General features: G+C 44.1%; 1 protein-coding gene across 1 annotated transcript in view; it reads left to right on the plus strand.

Moving 5' to 3' along the window:
• The window catches only part of SLIT1 (slit guidance ligand 1), a 789,534-nt gene that overhangs the window by 113,023 nt on the left and 654,767 nt on the right, over window positions 1-21,744 (plus strand). The window contains exon 3 of the mRNA XM_085606416.1: window positions 11,594-11,665. Coding sequence (XP_085462542.1) covers window positions 11,594-11,665 — 72 coding nt within the window. The remainder of the gene's footprint in view (window positions 1-11,593; window positions 11,666-21,744) is intronic.

Here is a 21,744-nt window from a genome sequence, read left to right on the forward strand (position 1 = left end):
TCTGTAGCATTATAAAGCGTACCACAATATAATTGTGCCCGCTTTAGCCTTATTGTTGTCATTTTTTGCATTATTTGTTCCTGGCAGCTGTACTTGCAGGACTGACATTATGGTGGCCATGATTAGAATATTGTGGGAATTTCTGCCATGATGGGGCATGAGCATTGCTTAATGGTGGTGATCAGTGTCATATTGTCAGCGCCCAAGGAATTATGGAGCTCATCCATGGCATGATGGTGGCCCTGGAATAATTGTGCCCATGCATAACATATTGTGGGCATTCTTGAGATAATTGTGCCCATTCCTAGGTGACTATATACCCTTTTGTAATTGCTGATGATGGAACACGGAAGAACTTGATAAAAATGACAAGTTGATGCTTGGACACTAAACGTATACATTAAAATAAGTGGCTGTACTTTGCACCAAAACAAGCGTTTGTGTGGAGGGATAGATATTGTTTATTGAAAACGAATGAAACAATCAATTGTTGGATTTTGTTTAATAAAATCACAAGCTCATGTTTAGGGACACATTGACTGTATTTGTAAATGTATTTAAATATTACAATGTAGTAACATTTCATAATGAGTTCAGAGTCTTATTGCTGATGTTGGTTCCTTGGTACGAGAGGGTGCTTGCGAATAAGGCTGTTATTTATTTCATGACTCATGTGGAAACATTTCATAATTTATATTGATAATGCTTTATGTGACGTTATCCCTGCTGATGTCTCACACCTGAGACTGTAAGATTGGTCCAAAGTGTCTGTTTTCTGAAGCTCTGGGGGCTCTATAGCCCGAGTGGCATGACTTCTCTAAGATCCATCTAGCTCTGCTGTCCACAGCCTCAGATTCTGAGATATCTGCAACTTTTGATTTTCTTACCATACAATTCCAAGTTTATTCTCTTTCTTGAGAATGAATTGTTATCTACTTAAAAAGGCTAGAAATGAAAATAGAAGTGGAATGTATCAAGGAACATACTGAAACGTATAAAGCTGTGTGAAATTGCATAACCACATTTTCTGATCTGCTTGTAGTGCATATGGCTTTTTCGGCAAATTATAGGAAACGTTTGTGGAAAGGGCACTGCTTTGTCATCATTATTTCAAAGTATTTCTTGGAAGGGACAATCCGCTCAGTACTTCTGACTTACCAGACACACTCTTATAATGTACTTAGTGTTCCTTCCAAACATATTGCTTTTTATTTAACAGTTTTATATAGAGCACAAGCATAAGGGTGCTTTACAATTTGCTACGAACAGACAATCTGATATCGTCTTAGACAGAACAATGACAACTGTATGAAGAGCCAATTCTAGGTAAATGACAGTGAATTAACAGTGTGCAATGAAAGAACTCGGGAGAGGAGAAGGAGGGAGACTGGGGGAGAGACGAGCTAGCTAAATTGAGCTGGCAAAAAGCACAGAAAAATGTGTGTGTTACAAATGAACACTGGAGGGGGGATGATTAGCGAGAGAGGAAGATGGGACAAGAGAAGGCCAGATCAAACAAGCTAAACGAGAAGGAGGAAGAGTGTGAAAGAACTATTAGACCAAAACACAGTGGTTGATTAGTAGAGAAACCAAGGGCCAGAAAAAGACCAGGAGGTTGCACAGAGAGATAAGTGCAAGAAAACATGAAAGAGTGCCACTAGATTAGATAAGGGTAGGGACCAGATTCAAGGCAAGGGGAATACGGGAGCGAGGTGGGAAGGTGCAAGGCAAGGGTTGATGTCAGATTCAGGCGTGGCCGGTGCAGAAAAGAGAAGTGGGACGGGCGGGAGTGTGGGGGGGGGGAGACAAGAGGTAACGGAATAGGTAAAATAAAATAAATAAATAAATAAAACCACCTACCTTGTGCTCGCCACATCGCCGACTCAGTGAAGCAGTGAGCGCAGGGTACGTGTTTTCCTTTTTTTTCCCTATTCTGTCATCTGTTGACTCTCCCCGCCCTACTGCTCTTACCAGCGCCAGTCGCGCCGGGTCAGATTTATACCATAGAAGGGGAGGGGCACAAAGCTAGTAATATTGAGCATACTTGAGGAAGGAGCAGGAGGAAAAAGAACTATGCAAAGAAATAGACAATAGATGAGAATAGGGAGTGCAAGACAGTACACAGTAGACAGCAAAGTTAGACTGAGGTTATAGAGTGGTGAGTGGTAGAATTGAGTGGTACAGCTAACACATTGAGAGTGGCGATAAGGGAATAAGCCAAAATTACAACATAACTGGGAAAGGAGAGTAGAAGGGCACCAGGAGGGTAGGGCGCAAGAAGTTGAGATGATTACCAATAATGAAAGAGACATTTGGGGCTTTTGGGTTGAGTGGCATCTGAATCTTTAGATTTTGGCATATCTGCATAAGTATCCAATTAATGGTGGCATCAGATATAAATACAAGAGTGTTACATATGCAAAGTGATCACACAATGCTCTTGAAATTTAGGTGAAGGCATAAAGTGATATACACAAAGAAGAAAGACAACGGCAAAAAGTAACAATAATCCAATATTGTGCATGAAAAGTATAAATATAGGAGAATTCAAACTTGCCTCATTGCATAATAAATGTCTTTTTCAGCCAGAAAACTGTTAAAGGCGTTTCCAACTTTCACGATTTAACAGGTCATCATCAGGACAAAAGGAACATGGAAAGTGTGATTGCTGCCTGAACAAAACAAAGAATCAAGAAACAGAGTAGGAGGGAGAATTAAAAAAAAAATCAAATTACCCAGTTATTAAAATTGTCAAACAAAAAGGTCATATCATAAAGTGCCTACCAAAATTCCAATTATTACTGTATCGATAGAATCAAGGGTAATTAATTAACGGCACAATCAGGGTGAAACGAATCGAGCCATGATACATATTGGTGTAAATGCCATTGGCGCTGTGACGCTGTGCGTCCAATATGTGCAAAGGCTAGCCTGCACGTCACTCTGTGCAGGAAACCGACAGAGCAGGACCTCGGGGGAACAAAATGGAGGGAGCAATGGTGTATAATGGCCAGCGTAAGTAAAACTGGTGCACATACCACTCTATATGTGAGAAGACAACCCGACTAGCCAAAGTAAATTAAAAATGTGATCTGTTAGGATGTATCTGGTATAAAAGACAAAAAACAATCACCACAATATTAACTCACATTTATACAATTGCAAAAAACTAAATTAATCTATAATTAGGAAAAGCTTAATCCATGGTAAAGATGGCTGGGCTTACAATCTACAAAGGACAATGCATCTGAATGAAAAAGGGAGAATACATCTGATGAAAAAAGTTGAAAACTTTACCACCATGTAAACTCATAATAGCCAAATATCTAAAAATTAAATGAGTCAGTAATAACAGATGACTAAACTTCATAGTACAAGTGATTGAGCTGTCCCTAATGAAAAGGGCTTACAATCTACAAGGGAGAACATCATGTGTAATCAAAACAAGCATTAAAGCCAGAGAACCCACAACCAATTGCAAAAGGGTGGCTGAGAAAGGCATATAATGTGGAAGAAAATATCGAAAAATACAGGTTCGTTTTGGTGATAGTGTATTTTTTATGAAATTCACAATATGTCTTTAAAACAAAAGTAACTAAACCTTTTTATATTTGGACTTTGTATGCAATGATAATGGACATGAACCAAAAGAGAATAGTAATAAGTCCATGAGAAAACAATGAGCTGGGTAAGAACAAGTATGGCAATATGAAGGACTCATATCGAGACCATACTATTCCATTCATCTAGTGTATTAAGTCCATGGTTGACAGTGACACATTTGGAAATCCAACAGCATTCACATCGAGTGAGTAAATGCAAGAATGTTGCCACCTCTTGTAGGTAGCCATGGCTACTCGATAACGTGCCACACCAAATACATTTCCAAGTCATTGTTGGTAGAAAAATATGTGACCAATAGGACATTTTCAGTTGACAATGAATGCAGCTCTTGTGTTGGATAATGTGGGTCTTAATTATTTGGGTTGTTGGCCCGGTGTGCAAAAGGCCACATGGGCACCAGATGGCATATATCACGTTGGTAGAACTGCAGTTGGTCAAATGCTTCAAAGGATAAGTAATTGTGCCATGTTTGAATGCTTTTGTGTTAATGGTTTGTGGGCATACTGAGCAGTTCTGTCATTTATAATGGCCTAATACAGGGGTAACTCCAAATTTCCATGACAGATTGGTACCGGGATATTTCCCTGGGGGCCCATGTCATAGAATGCACCAGGTGATCACCCAGGTTCTGGGCCCTTTTATATGAAAACAGTGGAGGATCAGAGAAGAGATCATGAAATAAAAGAATATTTCACTTCTTTTTTATTATTTCCTGATATCGGTTGCAAAACATTGATACATACCTAAACCTACCACTATTTACCCGGGACACCCTAAACATGCTCCTTTCAAATAGTGATCCATTATAGGTTTCTAAACCCACTTTGTGGTTCGGTAACCTGTTCCTGAATCTCAAAACGTGGTTAACATATCACAAAAAGCTATTTTGTTGTGCAGACCTTGTGAATTTTCAAATCACAGGATTTTCTACTGCAAAATACCTTTGCACCTCAGGACTCTTGTTTTTTTAAAACAGTTTGAGAGATGGGAAACGTCTATTAATGTGCCTATTATTGGGAATCTTGAGAAAGTGAACTGATATTAAAGTTTGTCATTGGGATGATACCATTTTTTATTTTTCGGTTTCTGCTGAGATCTTTTTTTCCTGTCTCCTGTTCATTGGCTTTGTCCTTTCAGGTATTTGGAACCAACGCCTAGGCGTACGTAGAGTTGACAGGGGGGCTCCTCCGTTATGGCGGAGGAGCGTTGTCCCACCTGCTGCGAGCGCAGCAGGCTCAGACATTAATAAAATGGCAATAAATACCATTTAATATAATGTGTCACAAGCTCGCGCTGCTACAGCGCAAGGGCAGGTGTTGGGCTGATTAGTGCAATTGCACTATTACTTCAGCCCCCTGCCAGTGCGCATGTCAGATTGGCTGGCTGTCTAGAGCCAGCCAATCTGATGTGCACTTCAGAGCTAGTAATTCCAGGGCTGAGAAACAGCTGAGTGATTGCTGCCACAGGCTTCCAGCCTCAAAATGAGCGCTGGGTTAGCGTGCTCCAACCAATCCTGGAGCTTCAGCTGCTTGGTTTCATTTTCCACAAGGGAGGAAGTCCTACCTTTTCCCACCCTAGTCACCACCGAGGAGGGCAGAGAGACTGCAATGAGACCCTGTGTGCCAGCAAACGCAATAAATATGTTGAGTTTTTTTGGTATCGTGCTACACCCTATTTTAATGTTGCCGTCTGCTACTGAGAGTTAACACAGTATGTTTGTGTGTTGTGCATTATGTTTATATGTTGTGCAAGGTACACCATTGACCATGCCTTCTGGTCAGTCAGTGTTGATGTTTTTCAGTCTCACACTGGACGTGTGGTACGATTTTTAGGACTGTATAGGGAGGTTTATTCTTGATGTTACATTGTTCAGAGTTAATTCTGCAAACCAGTTGCAGAGCAGGGTTTTCTGGTTAAGCTAGTGGTTTTAATGAGGTGTGGAGAATTTATCAGGCTAGTTTTTAAAGCGGTTTGTCATGGTCTGTGAGAATACACCATTATAGTTCTTTAATGTGTGAAAATAATCATGCATTTCCTCACAACAAGAGTGAGTGTTGGGTCTTCTGAGAAAATGAGCAGCAGACATTATGGTGCCGATTACGATCCGGTAAAAAAATTCCCCGTACGACTCGTATCCGGTCTTTTTACCGTACGAATCGTACAAGTGCCGTACAAACTGCCAATTACGATTCGCATGGGAAAAAGTCCATACGAATCGCATTGGGAATTATTCCCCACAAGTCCTCGGGTCGGAAAATGTGTCCGACACGTCCCCGGACGATTTACCGTACAAATGTGAAAAGTGAAGTCCGACCGCGGAAGTACGATCCATCCCGTGCGTCCGATGTTACAACCGTATGGTAAAAACACCGTCCGCACCGAACTCCCATAGCAACCATGGAGACATGTGCCCGCATAAGCGCCGACCCCCCCCAGCCCCCGTATGTACGTGTCGAACCCCCCGTGTATGTACACCCGTGTACGTGTCGAACCCCCCGTGTATGTACACCCGTGTACATTCGAGTCGTACCCCCACCCGTGTATGTACGGTGCGTACCCCCAGCGCGTAGCGCTGGGGGTACGCACGTACATACACGGGTGGGGGTACGACTCGAACGTACACGGGTGTACATACACGGGGGTTCGACACGTACACAGGTGTACATACACGGGTGGGGGTACGACTCGAACGTACACGGGTGTACATACACGGGGGGTTCGACACGTACACGGGTGTACATACACGGGTGGGGGTACGACTCGAACGTACATGGGTGTACATACACGGGGGTTCGACACGTACATACGGGGGCTGGGGGGGGTTCGACACATACATACGGGGGCTGGGGGGGTCGGCGCGTACATACGGGGGCTGGGGGTGGGGTACGGCGCGTACCGGGCCACCTACTCTGGTCGTTTCGCGCCGTACTTCGCTTTTCCGGCACTTTTTGGGTGCCGTGAAAATATCGCCGTCCGGACTGCTGTCGGTTCGAATCGTACTTCCTGGGTCGTGAAACGCTGCCTGAAAGCGTCCCGACGTCACGTCGCAGCATTCCCGGATCACATTCGTATGTATATTTTCGTCGGTCGGTGTTTTTTACGATTCGTACGGAAATGGTGTTTCCGTGCGAATCGTAATTCCATGTTTGTAAAGTTTTACGACCGGGTACGAGTCGGACGGAGAAAACGCTCCGACCGACGGTTCGTACCCGGTTTTTCCAGGATCGTAATCGGCACCATAGTGTTCCATTTTAAAAGTCAGAATTTGTGCAGAGCAACATTGTTGCAAATTGTTAGAATGCAAAGCTGCTACAAAATATTCCATCATTTGAACACAAATCTTGTAATAAATAACCTAGCTCCACGTTTTGCGCTATTCCTATATTAGGAAGAGCCCTAATAGTAGAGCATGTCCACACAAACCTATTACACAATGAACAACAGCAAAAAGTTATGGGGCATATCAGCAAATTATCGCTCAGCACTCTTAGCGTGAGGATAATTATCGCCGGCAAACTCTAAATTGTATTGCGGAGATAGCGTGCTATTAGCAACACTTATCTCCAAAGCGATAATTTTTTATCACCTGCTTGCTGATATGCCCCTAAGTATTGACTGTGATATGACTAAATGTCCAAAATGGATCTATAACAGTTCATCTACAGAATAATTAATATATACATACACACAGCTCACCAGCCTCTCAGCCAATGCATAACCTCCTTTTTACACAGCAGCATAAGCTACTTTTTACACATCAGGTCACACCTCCATCTGCTGCACATTTAGAGCCATCTAATAAACTGTGGTTGCAGTATTCTCTGTCCCGTAGGTGTAGAAATGTGGCTAAATTGTGAAGGTTAATACCAGACAAATGAGCACTAATCTTCCGCACTTGAAAAAATTTTGAAAGAAAAATCACATCTCTTCCTTGGTGCCAGCCCCTTTATGTGCAAAGATTTTGAGAGAACCTGATTTTTAAGTACATGATTATTTAGGTGGATTTTGAGGCCTGTGTATCTTGCTTTAATTAAAATCAGGACACTGAGTAACTGGGATAAAGAGTGTTTAGTCTTGGCCACAGAGCATATATTAAGAGTATAGAAGGTGCTTCAGCTTATACTTTTTTATTCTATTTTGTGATATCAAATCAAGATGTAAGCACCCCATTTCTAAAAATTGTCCGGCCCTCATGGCCACGACATTTGCTGCATATGTTAAATTAAATCTAGGCATCCATTGGAAATCCTCATTTTCTGCATTGTCACCCAAGATTTTGCGCCTTTGATGAACCCTATATTTTTGCTGGTTTTAGAACTCTATGCACTTTACCCCTGCTAACTTCCTGTGTTCCCATTTTAAACATGGTTAAATTAGCTTATCCTGATTGGCACATTTAACTTGCCTCTAAGTACCCAGTATATGGTGTTGAAAATGCAAGCTGGTCCTGGAATTTAAATGACACTTGTGGACTGCAGCACCACTATTGCCATCCAATACAGTGACAGTGCAAAGAAGTCCTCAATCCTACCATGTGTAGCCTGACTGCTGCAGTTTACACCTGCAATGTAACCTCTTAAAATAACCACATTTTTTACATGTAAATAACTACCTTTTAAACATTATTAAGTCACCTCTATGTAAGTCTTTCAACCCACAAGGTAGGGTGCATGGTATTTAAAAATAGGACATGTCGGCATGTAAAGTTAACATGTCCTTACAGTGATTATCACCCAAAAGTTATTTTCTCTGTAGAAAGGCTAGCTGGCGCATGGAGAAACACTGTAAGTGATAATAAATACTAATTTTAAATTTCAGGAATGGGGGCATCTAGAAAAATAGTTGGAGAACTTTTCTCAATTGTTATTAAGAATCCAGCTCATTGCTGAGGTTGAATTGTTAATTATTATTAAGGAAAAGTTACTCTTAAAAAGTCAACTTTTCCCTGCCTAATCGTCCTGGAAGATAAGTTGCGTTAGCTTCCCAGCTACTCCGAGCGTATGCTCAGCCTAAAATAGGTGTGAATGAGGTGTGAAATGGCCCATGGGAGCAAACAATAGGCTGACCTGAATGGGCAGAGATGACTCCGCTATGTTCAACAGAATATGTAGGGCGGGGGCAATGGGCCACCTTTTGACAAAAGAATGTCACATCCTGCTTCAGATGTCTGTTGAGTCACATGTAACACTTGGGAGACACTTATTGTGGATCCCCTTACTGGTTGCTTAACAACTCTGTTTTTGTCCTACCGGACTTCTATCTCTGGGTTTGTTGTAGGTACAATGCCTGCTGCAAACTGGATTTTAGTGTTAGATATAGGAGGACAGTACGATTGCCATAATGCACTGCCCACTCACAGCCCCAGCTTCAGAGCCCAAGTTTAATATGGCCAAAGACTTTCACCACTTTGAAAATGCCCTGACAAAGGGCATTTCAGGCCTCTTTGCAGTAAAGCAAATGGCACTACTGCATAAGTAGGTAGGTCATGGCCTAGGAACTTTCATCCCATTGGATAGAGAGGAGGCAGAAGTGAGCACCATCATCGACTAGCTAGTGCCAGGCATGTAACCAGAATCTTCAGGCACGCACTTCAAAACACTTTCTATACCTGCAGAAGAGTGGATGAGGACTGACCTGCTATTTGTGACCTGAGTAGGGCCCGGAACGACTAGATCTGCTCCCTCTTATAGCAGGAAAAAGAAGTGGACTCCAAAGGTCAGTTGGCTGCCCTCCTGTGTGGCTACAGGGAGACAACAAGCTGCAATAGGATTTTTCCGGACCAGTGGCAGCTGGACCTGGACTGCATCCTGCTGTTGGCCTCTGCATGACAACCTGGGAGTCTCTAAGTATCTCCCCTCTGCTAAAATAGAAATGAGGACCTAAGTCAAAAGGTAAAATCTTTGACCAGATAAACCTTGTTGGTGTGTCCAAAACACACTTCATTACAGTCAGCCTCAAATCATGTGTAGGTCCTGGTCTATCATGTTCATTGATTATCATTGGTTCTGTCAATACCCTAACTAAATCATTAAGAGGGTCGATGCACAATATCAGCACTTTCTGAGTGTTCATTAGACTTAAACAAAGGCTAATAAACAAACCTGCATGAGACACGATTGGTTTATTTATAAATATAATCATTACATAAAATAAAAAGTAATTAGCTAGTCACTTAGGAATTAGCATACTCCAAATAATCAAAGTATAATTCTGCAAAAAGGCTAACATAAGGTCTGCCTCTAATGTAATGCAAGAACAGACTAAGTACAGATTAACAGAGTGACATAAAGTCAGTAAGGTTAGAAAGCCAAAGAAAGTCTAAGTCTTAATCAAATAACAGACTGACATGGAGTCTGCCTTCAAAGGAAACCCAAAGAGAACTTTGAAAGTTTTACAAATATAAATCAATAAACAGACTAGTGTATAGTCTGCTCTGTAAAAAGGCCAGGAAAACTCTGGTTATCACAGCTTTTATAATGTTTGAAGGTAAAGAAACCACACACATTTCCTTTGGATGATGTGACACAACAGGTTTGAACCATCAATGTTGCAAACACATAAACCAATCAATATTCTGGTAAACGAGATACTTCGGAAGACACCTACTCACTAAAGCCTCTAATTGGTTAGGTTATGCATACATAATTAGGGAAACAAATTGACATTTTATGTAGCACAGCATTATAATGGTTTGTTTGTCTAATGAATGACATACACTGAAAATCGACAGGCAACCCTGGAATGTTACAAATTAAAGTAAATCCTGACCATTGCTTCCTCAAAAGAACATAAATATTACATTTTATGCTTGTACCGACACAACAGTTGGAGCTTCATTTTCAAGGATTTTCCTGAAATGGAAAAAAGAGAGAGAGAGTGAGAGAAAGAGAGAGAGAAAGAGAGTGAAAGAGAGAGAGAGAGAGAGAGAGAGAGAGAGAGAGAGAGAGAGAGAGAGAGAGAGAGAGAGAACTTTTAAATCCGTTTTCCCATATTGGACTCTTGTCATTTGATGTCATTTTGTTTATTAAGATTTACTCGGTTTTTCTAATTCTGTTTTTGATTTGTATTGTTTTGCATGTTGACTTTATTACTAATTTTGTACTTTATAAATACTTTACACAGTGCCCTAAGTTAAGCCTGTCTGCTTTGTGCTATAGCTACAAGGGTAAACATTTTAAGGGTTCATCTGACAAAAGTTGTGATTATTTACTGTGGTCAATAGTTTTAATTTCCTACAACATCAAATACCAATGACAGTGCACCCCCTACGACAAGATGTCCATTATGTTACTTAGTTGCTCTTTGAAATATCCCTTTTCCCAACATCAAACATTTCAACATTTACTTCTCTCTTTGACTAAGAAGCCAAAATCAAACATGCTATCTTCCACCTCCTGCCTGCCTTTTCCCTACTGACCCTTCACTGCAGTGGCCCAGCTGAGACTTATCTGTAGTGTGGGTTAACAGACAGACATGTGTTGCTGCTGCTCCTTCCTCTGAGCTCCACAAACTCAAATATATTTCGAAAAATCTAACAATTTCATGTTGAGTCTCTTGCTTGCCATTTGCTTATCACAGAAAGCATGGGGCAACGTGGCTTGGCACCACTATAACTACCAGGTTGCTCCTAGAAGCATTTAGATCCTGGGCTTATGTTGGGTAGGAGAAAGCACAAAATATCACGTTGAGTAGGGCGGCAAGAATTTCCTACATCAACGGCTGTAAATGTTTATGTATGAGTTTATGGTCATATTATCTTTGCTCTGAATTTCTGTTTAGTGGTAGCTAATGTGGGGTATAAAAAGCAAGGCTGCTTTAGCCATCACATTAAATCTGGGCCAAGTCCTCATTTGTATCTATGAACGTTGGCAGCCATGTTGCTTTTGAGTGATTTACATATTACATGTTGCATATTAAATTGGCGTCATGAATCTCTCTGAAACAACTATTCTGTGATTCTTTTCTGCAGGCAGCTTATGGAAAACCAGATCAACACTGTGGAGCGCGGAGTGTTTGACGACATGAAGGAGCTTGAGAGGCTGTGAGTGTTAATATTGTTGTACAGGTGGAGGGGAGAATGAAGGTGGACACTCAAAGCACACATAGAAGAAATGTTATTCCTCATATATGTAATAGTGATATAACGTTGTATATTACATATACTGAAGGGTAACATCCTCATTAGTACCTTGTCATAGGTTTAATGGGTCGGTTAGTATCAGTGTAATACCATTAGGATATTGGCCATCACACAAACATGTGGTTGGGTTTTAGTACATGGCTGATGTCACCATTTTCCTCTGCTAACCCTGTATTTGCTTTCCGCTGTGGTTTACAATCTGTAGTTGGCAGGAACTTGTAATAGTATCCTCCGAGAACGTGGAGCTCTCTCTCACTTGATCTTTGCTCTTAATGTGCAGGTAGATGTTTGAGAGGTTGCATGCACAGAGGTCGAAACATTTCCAATACCCTAGCCACTGTATCTAAATCATAGTTGAGGTGGAAGAGAAGCACTTAATGTTCGACAGAGAGAAAAACAGAACGCTATTGGATGGGAGGACCACAGTTACCATATGTCTCTGGATAGCCACTAATACAGAGGTCCATCGGCAATCATTTCCTATTGGGATATAGTCCTCAGAGCCAAAAGCACCACTGATTGCTGCAAGCAGAATCCAAAGAAATATTATGAAGGCATAAGAGAATTATGAACAGAACTCGGATGTCTATTTTCACCAATAACGTACACCCGGCTCCCACGTGAGGCTGAAGGAGGGTCAGTAGTTTATCTGGAGGCAGTTTTCCTGACTTGTGGTGATGACCTTAACTACGCTAAGATGGTTATTATGAGGATTAAGGGTGCACTCCTATTTGTTATGTATAAAGTTAAACCCAATGTTTCGCAGGGTGCTACAGCTAGCAAGAGTGGCCAGTTCTTGCAAAATTAAAGTACTAGTTAACAACAAGCACTGAGGCTTGAATTAGCTGTGCACTGTTCACTAGGTGGTGTCACCACTCATGAACCATAAATATTCAAACTTAAATTATTTTTATTCTGTAACTCAATGTATCATTATTTGCATGAAACATACATTATCAAAAAACATAATGTTCTTTACAGTGCTTTTCTACAATTCAATGTAAATATGTGGCTGAAGTCAACAAAGTATACATAAACAATATTGTTTGTACAATGTCATACAATATTCGTTATTAATGCCCAATGCATTTCGGAACTAACAACTGTTCCTTCTTCAGGGAAATATCTGTAAGTAAAACATAAATTGATACACTCTGATTAATAAGCCATGAAGGGTTCGAATTCACAATTATATTTTCATAGTAGAGATAGATCGCATGCTGATCTGTGACCATTATTCTTGACCTGTGTAAGGTTAAAGAATCCATCACCTCATGTGTGAGAATATAGTGTGAAGTGTCGTAGCGTACCTGACTTTGCACAGCTCATACTATGGTTTGTCAGCCAATCATGTTCTCTGTCTGCAAAATGACCAGTAATCAATGCCTGTTATCACTCCCTAATGATAATAAAGCTATGCAATGCCATCTTAAACCATCATGAAATTTAACTGAATAAGGACTTAGTATCTTACCTCGACGTGTTCAAATGAAGTATATGATCTGCAATTACAAAGTAAATAACCAACGAATTCAAAAACGAGGACCACATCAAACTAGAAGCCAAGCAAGAAACCAAACAATATGTTCTGCCTAAATCAAGAACGAAATTCCAAATACGAGAGAGAAAAAAACAAGAGAAAAAGATGCGATCATGGATTGTTACTACACCATGCCGTTTTGCTTACCTTACGGCATCATTTAAATACTGTGTGTGCGGTAATGACAGAAAATCAGAAACATCAGGGTATAAATATCACGGAATCTACCCGCGTTTTAGAATGCAACATCCATTGTTACTCGATGTCCAAAGGACCGTCGGCCCTCTCATTTACCTGGTATTACAATCGCGTACCGCTTCCATGAACCTGGTGATGACCTTAACTACGCTAAGGCATTGCCATTGGAGGTGGGGACGGCGAGAAGCTGGTATGTCCTGGAAGATTGGTCCCACAGATATTGTGTTCAAGTTATATATGGGAAACTGTTACACAGGATGGTCTCAAAGCCAATAGTTGGCGACCACGAGAGGGACTCTGACCACAATCTGGACTTCCTTCTAAGCCTAACCCCTTGGCCTCATTGCACTTTCCATGTACATTTCTGGTTTGTAAATCTGCAAAGGTGAATGCCAGCCTGCTTTTGGAAGATAATATGGCATAGAAAGGTGAAAGAAAATAAACACATCATCTGTCTATCTACAAGAACAGGACCAAGCTGTGACAAAAAAGGGTTGGGCACCAAAAAATGAAAGGAGAACACCTTACGTTCATAATTTGGAAATCTAGACATTTCACAACACATTATTTTAGTAGTATCATTAGGTGTACATTTGTGAATTGTTTTGCCTATTAATGCATTTTAAAACACCTCTGGATAATAACAATATACAAAATCAAGAGAATTTTAAGACATTGTTTCTGTGGGTTATGATGGCAATTCGGGTATCCAATAAAGGGATTTTGGAAGGAATTCCTGGTAAATTGTGCATTTTAAGGAAATGCCATTGCCCAGCCTAATGTCATAGAGGAGTATTTCACTAAATTTCTCTACCACAAAAAATGGCCCATATTGGCCACAAAAAGGATACACTGGGCTTTGGGCCAGCCCATTCTGCTATTGTCATATAGCCAGAATGGGAGGTCCAAGCTTGCTCAAAAGACATGGGTAAGTCACCTCTTCTCACTTCTCTGCTGGAGGCAGAGTGGGAAAATATTGTGGGGCAAAAATAGAGGCCTAAATATCGAGACCAAAAATACTGTGAAGGGTAATACATAAAGGTAAGTATAGAATTGCCATCTTATATCTTCAAGGGACCTAGAGGTGGAGTTATCAATAGTACATCTATACTTACGCATATGCACTTACATATGTAATATTTTGCTTCTTGGCCATTAGGCCTCGATATTTTAGCCCTACAATAGTTTTTTTTATTTTTTTATATTCAGTTAGTGAGAGAGCATTTACCACAATGTTCAACATCTCTAGTAAATGTAATACTCTGTTGCTGGGAAATTCTTAGGCAGGACTTTAATTAGGAATGTAGCAGAAATATAAGAGCTTAAGTCTAAGAAAAGTACTCAAGGTCGCTTTCTTAAATTGGTAGTTTTCTGAAAGGTTTGGAAGCTGACCTTCCCCATATTTTCCCTATCACCTGTCACAACCCCATCAGCACAAACAACATCCCAACTCCCCTGGTGGGGATCATGCCGCTGGAGATAAAAAGCAGGTTCACATATCAGGTAAGAGCCCTCTGAATGTAGGTTGTGCACATGGATGCTTATCTTTGGCCATATGTAAAGGGGTAGAACGCTCCTCTGTTGTTTCTCTATTTGCTTACCCTTGCTAAAAGTGTATTCCCTACTTTTTCTACATATTTAGTCTAGAAAAGGCCTAAACCAAAAGCCAAAAGGTTTTCTTTCCTGGTACATTGAAACACTGACTTACATGGAAGGATGGGTACTCCAATGTGCAGTCATTAGTGAGTGGAAGCCACTGGCATAAACTGTGCCTACCCTGCTCGCTACTGCCCACCTCCAACCTCAGTAGCGGCTCCTCCGCTAAGGTGGAGGAGCGTTGCCCCCACAAGAAAAATAAAATGATAATAACAATGTTATTATCATTTTATTTTTCACTATTGTCTGGCTCTGTAAAGGTGCTGGTGGGGCTGTACTGGCCACAGAGCAGGGGGAGGAGTGGAGAGCACACTCTAAAGTGTGCATGACTGTTTGTCCGGCTGTCTTAGACATGCACACTTTGGATGTTCCCAGCCAGGCTGCATTACACAGCCTGGTGGGGAACATGCCTAGGCTCCCAGTCTACGTCTGAGCACCGAACCACGGCACTCAAACCAATAACAAAACTGCTGTAATAACAACGACCGCAACTCCACCACCCTGTTCGCCAACCTCGCCAACCTCGCCAACCTCGGACTCAGACAACTCGTCTCAACGCCCACCCACTCTGCCGGTAACACGCTTGACCCCATCTTCTCCGTAAGCTCCCACGTCTCCTTCAACCACACCACCGAACTCCATTGGACCGACCATCGCTGCATTCACTTCACCTTCCGGAAACCTACCACGCACCACCGCACCCAACAGATCCCCCGTCGCTGCTGGGACAAAGTCACCGAAGACCAGCTAACCACCATCCTCGCCCGGAGCACACCCGCCGACCCCACCTACCCCGACACCGCCGCCCACAACCTCAGACAATGAATCGACGACTGTGCCATCACCCTCGCCCCGTTCTAGAGACCCTCCAATAGACACACCAGCAAGAAAGCCAGCTGGTTCACTGAAGACCTCCAGGCCTCCAAGCAAACCTGCCGAAAGCTAGAGAAGAAATGGCACCGTGAACAGACACTGGACAGCTATGCAGCCCACAAGAACGCCACCCACAGACATCACCACCTCATCAGATCCGCCAAAAGGGCCTCCTTCAAAGACCGCCTAGAGAACAACGCACACAACAGCAAAGAGCTCTTCAACATTGTGAAGGAACTCTCCAACCCCAGCTCCAACACCAACGACATCCCACATGCGCAAGACCTGTGCGACTCCCTAGCCACCTTCTTTCATCGCAAGATCGCTGACATCCACGACAGCCTCAACGTCACGACTGCCCCGACAACCACCGAGACCTCCATCCCCGCGGCCACCATCCACACCGGCCTGCTCGCCTGGACCAACATAAATGACGACGACACCATCAAAATCATGAACACCATCCACTCCGGATCTCCGTCAGACCCATGCCCACACCACATCTTCAACAAAGCCAGCACCACAATCGCCCCCCATCTCCGGAAAGCCATCAACATCTCCTTCGAGACAGCGACCTTCCCGGAGAGCTGGAAGCACGCCGAGATCAACGCCTTACTCAAGAAACCCAAGGCTGACCCCAAGGACCTCAAGAACTTCCAGACCATCTCCCTGCTCCCATTTCCGGCGAAGGTCATCGAGAAGACTGTCAACAGACAACTGACCCGCTACCTCGAGGAGAACAGCATCCTGGACCCATCCCAGTCCGGTTTCCGCAGCAACCACAGCACTGAAACTGCCCTCATCGCCGCCACCGATGACATCAGGGCCCTACTGGACAACGGAGAAACCGCGGCCCTCATCCTCCTGGACCTGTCAGCCGCCTTTGACACTGTCTGCCACCGCACCCTACACACACACCTCCACGACGCTGGGATCCAAGACAAGGCTCTGGACTGGACCACCTCCTTCCTCTCTGGCAGAACCCAGAGCGTCCACCTCCCCCTTTCCGCTCCGAAGCCACCGAGGTCATCTGTGGCGTACCCCAGGTCTCATCCCTCAGCCCAACATTGTTCAACATCTACATGGCACCGCTCGCCCACGTTGCCCAACTGCATGACCTCAACATCATCTCCTATGCCGACGACACCCAGCTCATCCTGTCCCTCACCAAGGACCCCCTCACTGCCAAAACCAACCTCCACTAAGGAATGAAAGCCGTCTCTGAGTGGATGAAAAACAGCCGACTGAAGCTAAACTCGGACAAGACGGAAGTCCTCATCCTCGGCTCCAACCCCTTGGCCTGGGACGATTCCTGGTGGCCGACCGCACTGGGAACAGCTCCAACACCCACCGACCACACACGCAATCTAGGGTTCATCCTCGACTCTACTCTCTCCATGACAACCCAAGTCAATGCCGTCTCGTCCTCCTGCTTCAACACCCTCCACATGCTCCGCAAGATCTACAAAAAGAACGGTCACCCAGGCCCTCGTCAGCAGCAGGTTTGACTATGGAAACGCCCTCTACGCAGGAGCCTCAGTCAAACTCCTGAAACAACTCCAGCGCATTCAAAACGCCTCTGCTCGCCTGATCCTCAACATCCCTCGCTGCAGCCACATCCCACCCCACCTGCAAGACCTGCACTGGCTCCCCGTCAACAAGAGGATCACCTTCAAGCTCCTCACCCACGCACCCAAGGCACTCCACAACACCGGACCAGCATACCTCAACAGACGACTCAGCTTCTACACCCCCAACTGCCAGCTCCACGCTGCCGACCTCGCCCTCGCCACAGTCCCCAGCATCCGAAGAGCGACCTCCGGCGGCAGATCGTTCTCCCACCTCGCCGCCAAGACCTGGAACACCCTCCACATCCTCCTACGGCAGACCCAGGACCTGCTACCTGCTAACCTTAAGAAGACTCCTCAAGACCTGGCTATTCGAGCATTAGCAGCACCCCCCCCTCCCCTCAGCGCCTTGAGACCCTCAAGGGTGAGTAGTGCACTTTACAAATGTCCTGATTGATTGTTTGATTGATTGATTGATTGATTGTAAGGCAGCGTTGTGATAGGCTATAGGAGCCTGGGTGCTTCCTGTTCCTGCATCGTGGAGGAAAGGATGGAGGAGAGCCTGCCGCTGGAAAGGTAAGTGTGTTTTTCTTTATTTTTTCACAACTTTCCTTTATTTAACACCCCACTCCCCGCCCCACCACTGCTCCTCTGTAGCACCCGCTACTGTCCAACCTCCAGCTAAATCCCTTCATTTGAAATGGTTTACAGTCTTCCTTGCACTGGCATTAACAGCAGCTTTGTGTCATATGCAGATCAAGTAGGTTAGGACTCACTGGATCCAAGGTCCTCAGCTCTTATAGTTACATACCTGCAGGTGATGCTCTGCCCGTCCCTGTGTTCCATGACACTGTTTCCTGTGTTTGTGCCTTGGCTTCCTGTTTCTTTATGTGTGCTAGTAATTTGTCTCATATGACCATAGAATCAAGATAGCTGCGTGGAGGTATTTGTTGATGACTGGGGATCACTTCAGCTGGACCCTGAGATGATTGTATCCTGAAGCTCACTTCAGCTGGACCCTGAGATGATTGTGTCCTGGAGCTCACTTCAGCTGGACCCTGAGATTATTGTGTCCTGGCCTGAGATGATTGTGTCCTGGAGCTCACTTCAGCTGGACCCTGAGATGATTGTATCCTGAATCTCACTTCAGCTGGACCCTGAGATGATTGTGGACCCTGAGATGATTGTGTCCTGGAGCTCACTTCAGCTGGACCCTGAGATGATTGTGTCCTGGAGCTCACTTCAGCTGGACACTGAGATGATTGTGTCCTGGCCTGAGATGATTGTGTCCTGGAGCTCACTTCAGCTGGACCCTGAGATGATTGTATCCTGAAGCTCACTTCAGCTGGACCCTGAGATGATTGTGTCCTGGAGCTCACTTCAGCTGGACCCTTAGATGATTGTATCCTGGAGCTCACTTCAGCTGGACCCTGAGATGATTGTGTCCTGGCCTGAGATGATTGTGTCCTGGAGCTCACTTCAGCTGGACCCTGAGATGATTGTGTCCTGGAGCTCACTTCAGCTGGACCCAAGATGATTGTGTCCTGGAGCTCACTTCAGCTGGACCCTGAGATGATTGTATCCTGGCCTGAGATGATTGTGTCCTGGAGCTCACTTCAGCTGGACCCTGAGATGATTGTGTCCCGGCCTGAGATGATTGTGTCCTGGAGCTCACTTCAGCTGGACCCTGAGATGATTGTGTCCTGGAGCTCACTTCAGCTGGACCCTGAGATGATTGTGTCCTGGAGCTCACTTCAGCTGGACCCTGAGATGATTGTGTCCTGGAGCTCACTTCAGCTGGACCCTGAGATGATTGTGTCCTGGTGCTCACTTCAGCTGGACCCTGAGATGATTGTATCCTGGAGCTCACTTCAGCTGGACCCTGAGATGATTGTGTCCTGGCCTGAGATGATTGTGTCCTGGAGCTCACTTCAGCTGGACCCTGATATGATTGTGTCCTGGAGCTCACTTCAGCTGGACCCAAGATGATTGTGTCCTGGAGCTCACTTCAGCTGGACCCTGAGATGATTGTATCCTGGCCTGAGATGATTGTGTCCTGGAGCTCACTTCAGCTGGACCCTGAGATGATTGTGTCCCGGCCTGAGATGATTGTGTCCTGGAGCTCACTTCAGCTGGACCCTGAGATGATTGTGTCCTGGAGCTCACTTCAGCTGGACCCTGAGATGATTGTATCCTGGTGCTCACTTCAGCTGGATTACTAATATATGACTGTAAAGCAATACTAATTTTGTACGTCTTTGCTGCAAAGTTTTGTTTCTGCCAAAAATAAAAAGCTAATTACAATTTTTTTTAAAAGTCACTTAGTTAATTGAGATGGAGTACAGCTCATGGTGCAGGTCCAGGAATAAGGAACCGTACCATCATTTATTTATTGTTTGAGGTTTTGTTGCTGCATCAAATTGCCTGTCTCTCAGGGAGTCTTTTTGAGTGATAGACCTGAGGCTGTCCATTTGCCAAGGCACTGTGAATATTTGATTATATGCCAGGGGAACAGAAGAAGGGTGCAGCACATTGTTCTTCGATTTGGCATGCCCAGGTCCTTATTTGCAGTTTGGCCTATTGTAGCGAGAGCCCTGTGCCTCGGTACCTACATCCAAGGACTTGTAGTGCTTAGAAACGCGCTTTCAGTTTTATGCATTTAAAGAAACTGTAAACTTGCATATTTTCCACCGTAGGAAACAATCAGTGTCTGATGCCTTCCATCCTGTAACTCCACCATTACCTCTTCCCGTACGCAGCATGAATTACATTACCATTCCTAGTGCCAAGAAGCGTTCTGGTTCTACAAGCACTTTATAAAATTGATAAATAAATGCCTACTCATGAGTCTTCTCTGATCAGTGACATAGTCCTGACCAACGCCTCTTACAATAATCAAACAAGCATTGACAAAGTGGATAGGTGTTGCCTACGAGAGAGCTATTGGCTTTGTCAATTCTTTTGGGCCATGTTGTACAGTAGTATGTCTGCTGTGCAGCAAGGCTGCAAGTAATAAAAGAAATTGCAAGCACTATGACTCTGCCAGCACTGGCAGCATCCTAGCATTATTTAGTACAGCTCGTGGGGCGGCAAATAACACGGAGTGAGGGTGCGTGGTGTGGCAAAAGGGATTTATGGTGTTGGACAAAAAACATGCTATGAATTGGCCATCGCTGGACTCATCATAGTGCAGAAGGCAACACAGGGGAGAGGGTAAGTCAGGGGGCAACACGGACAACAGAAGGAGGGTTGGGGTCAAGCTGACAACAATTGACTGTCGGAGATAAGGACTCTGGCAAGCTAACAACAACTGAGGGTGGGAGGGAGGTGCTGGGGCAGCTGACAACAGAGGGTGGTAGGGAGGAGCTGGGGCTAACTGACAACAACGGAAGGTGGGAGGGAGTTGTTGCAGTGAGGTGATGACAACAGAGGGAGGGGTTAGGGCAAGCTAATGATAACGGAGGAGTGAGAGGGAAGGTCTGGTTGCAAACTGTGACAATGTAGGTTGGGGGACTAACAACAGTGGTACTGGTGGCAAGCTAACGGCAACGAAGGGTGGGATGGAGGGGCTGCTGCAAGCTAACAACAATGGAGGGTGGGAAGGAGAGGCTGGGGAAGAGGATAGACTACGGCTGGAGGGAGAGGCTAGGGCAAGCAGACAGACTGAGGAGGGTCAGCGGGCAAGAGGAACATGAAAGGGGCAATTACATGAGGGAGACAGCACAAAACAATGCACTCTGGTAGAGTGCTTAAATACAAATAAAAAAGTAGCTCCTATAAAATGAGCAGTGGAGGGACACAAGTATTGTATCCATGCTCCAGGTGAGGGACAAAGACACAAAAAGGAATGAATCCTATGGCAGCTGACCAATAAGAAGCAGAGAAATTATAGGACAAATTAAGCCAATCAATGAAAAGTAATGGGTGGGCTCTAAGCCCACTGTCTAGAAAACAAAAATATCTCTCAAGCGACTGTCCAGTTGTTGCCTTATGTGAGATCTAAAAATGGTAGTGAGAACCATGTCTTATTTCACAACCCCCAAGGGCACAAGAAAAACCACGCTTTTTAAAAGATTATGCAAGATTAAGTAGAGGTGGGTGAAACAGGTGTAATTCTCTCTTGTGTAATTACTCGTAATAACTAT

Source organism: Triturus cristatus, chromosome 1_2, assembly GCF_964204655.1.
Source record: "Triturus cristatus chromosome 1_2, aTriCri1.1, whole genome shotgun sequence".
Classification (NCBI taxonomy): domain Eukaryota; kingdom Metazoa; phylum Chordata; class Amphibia; order Caudata; family Salamandridae; genus Triturus; species Triturus cristatus.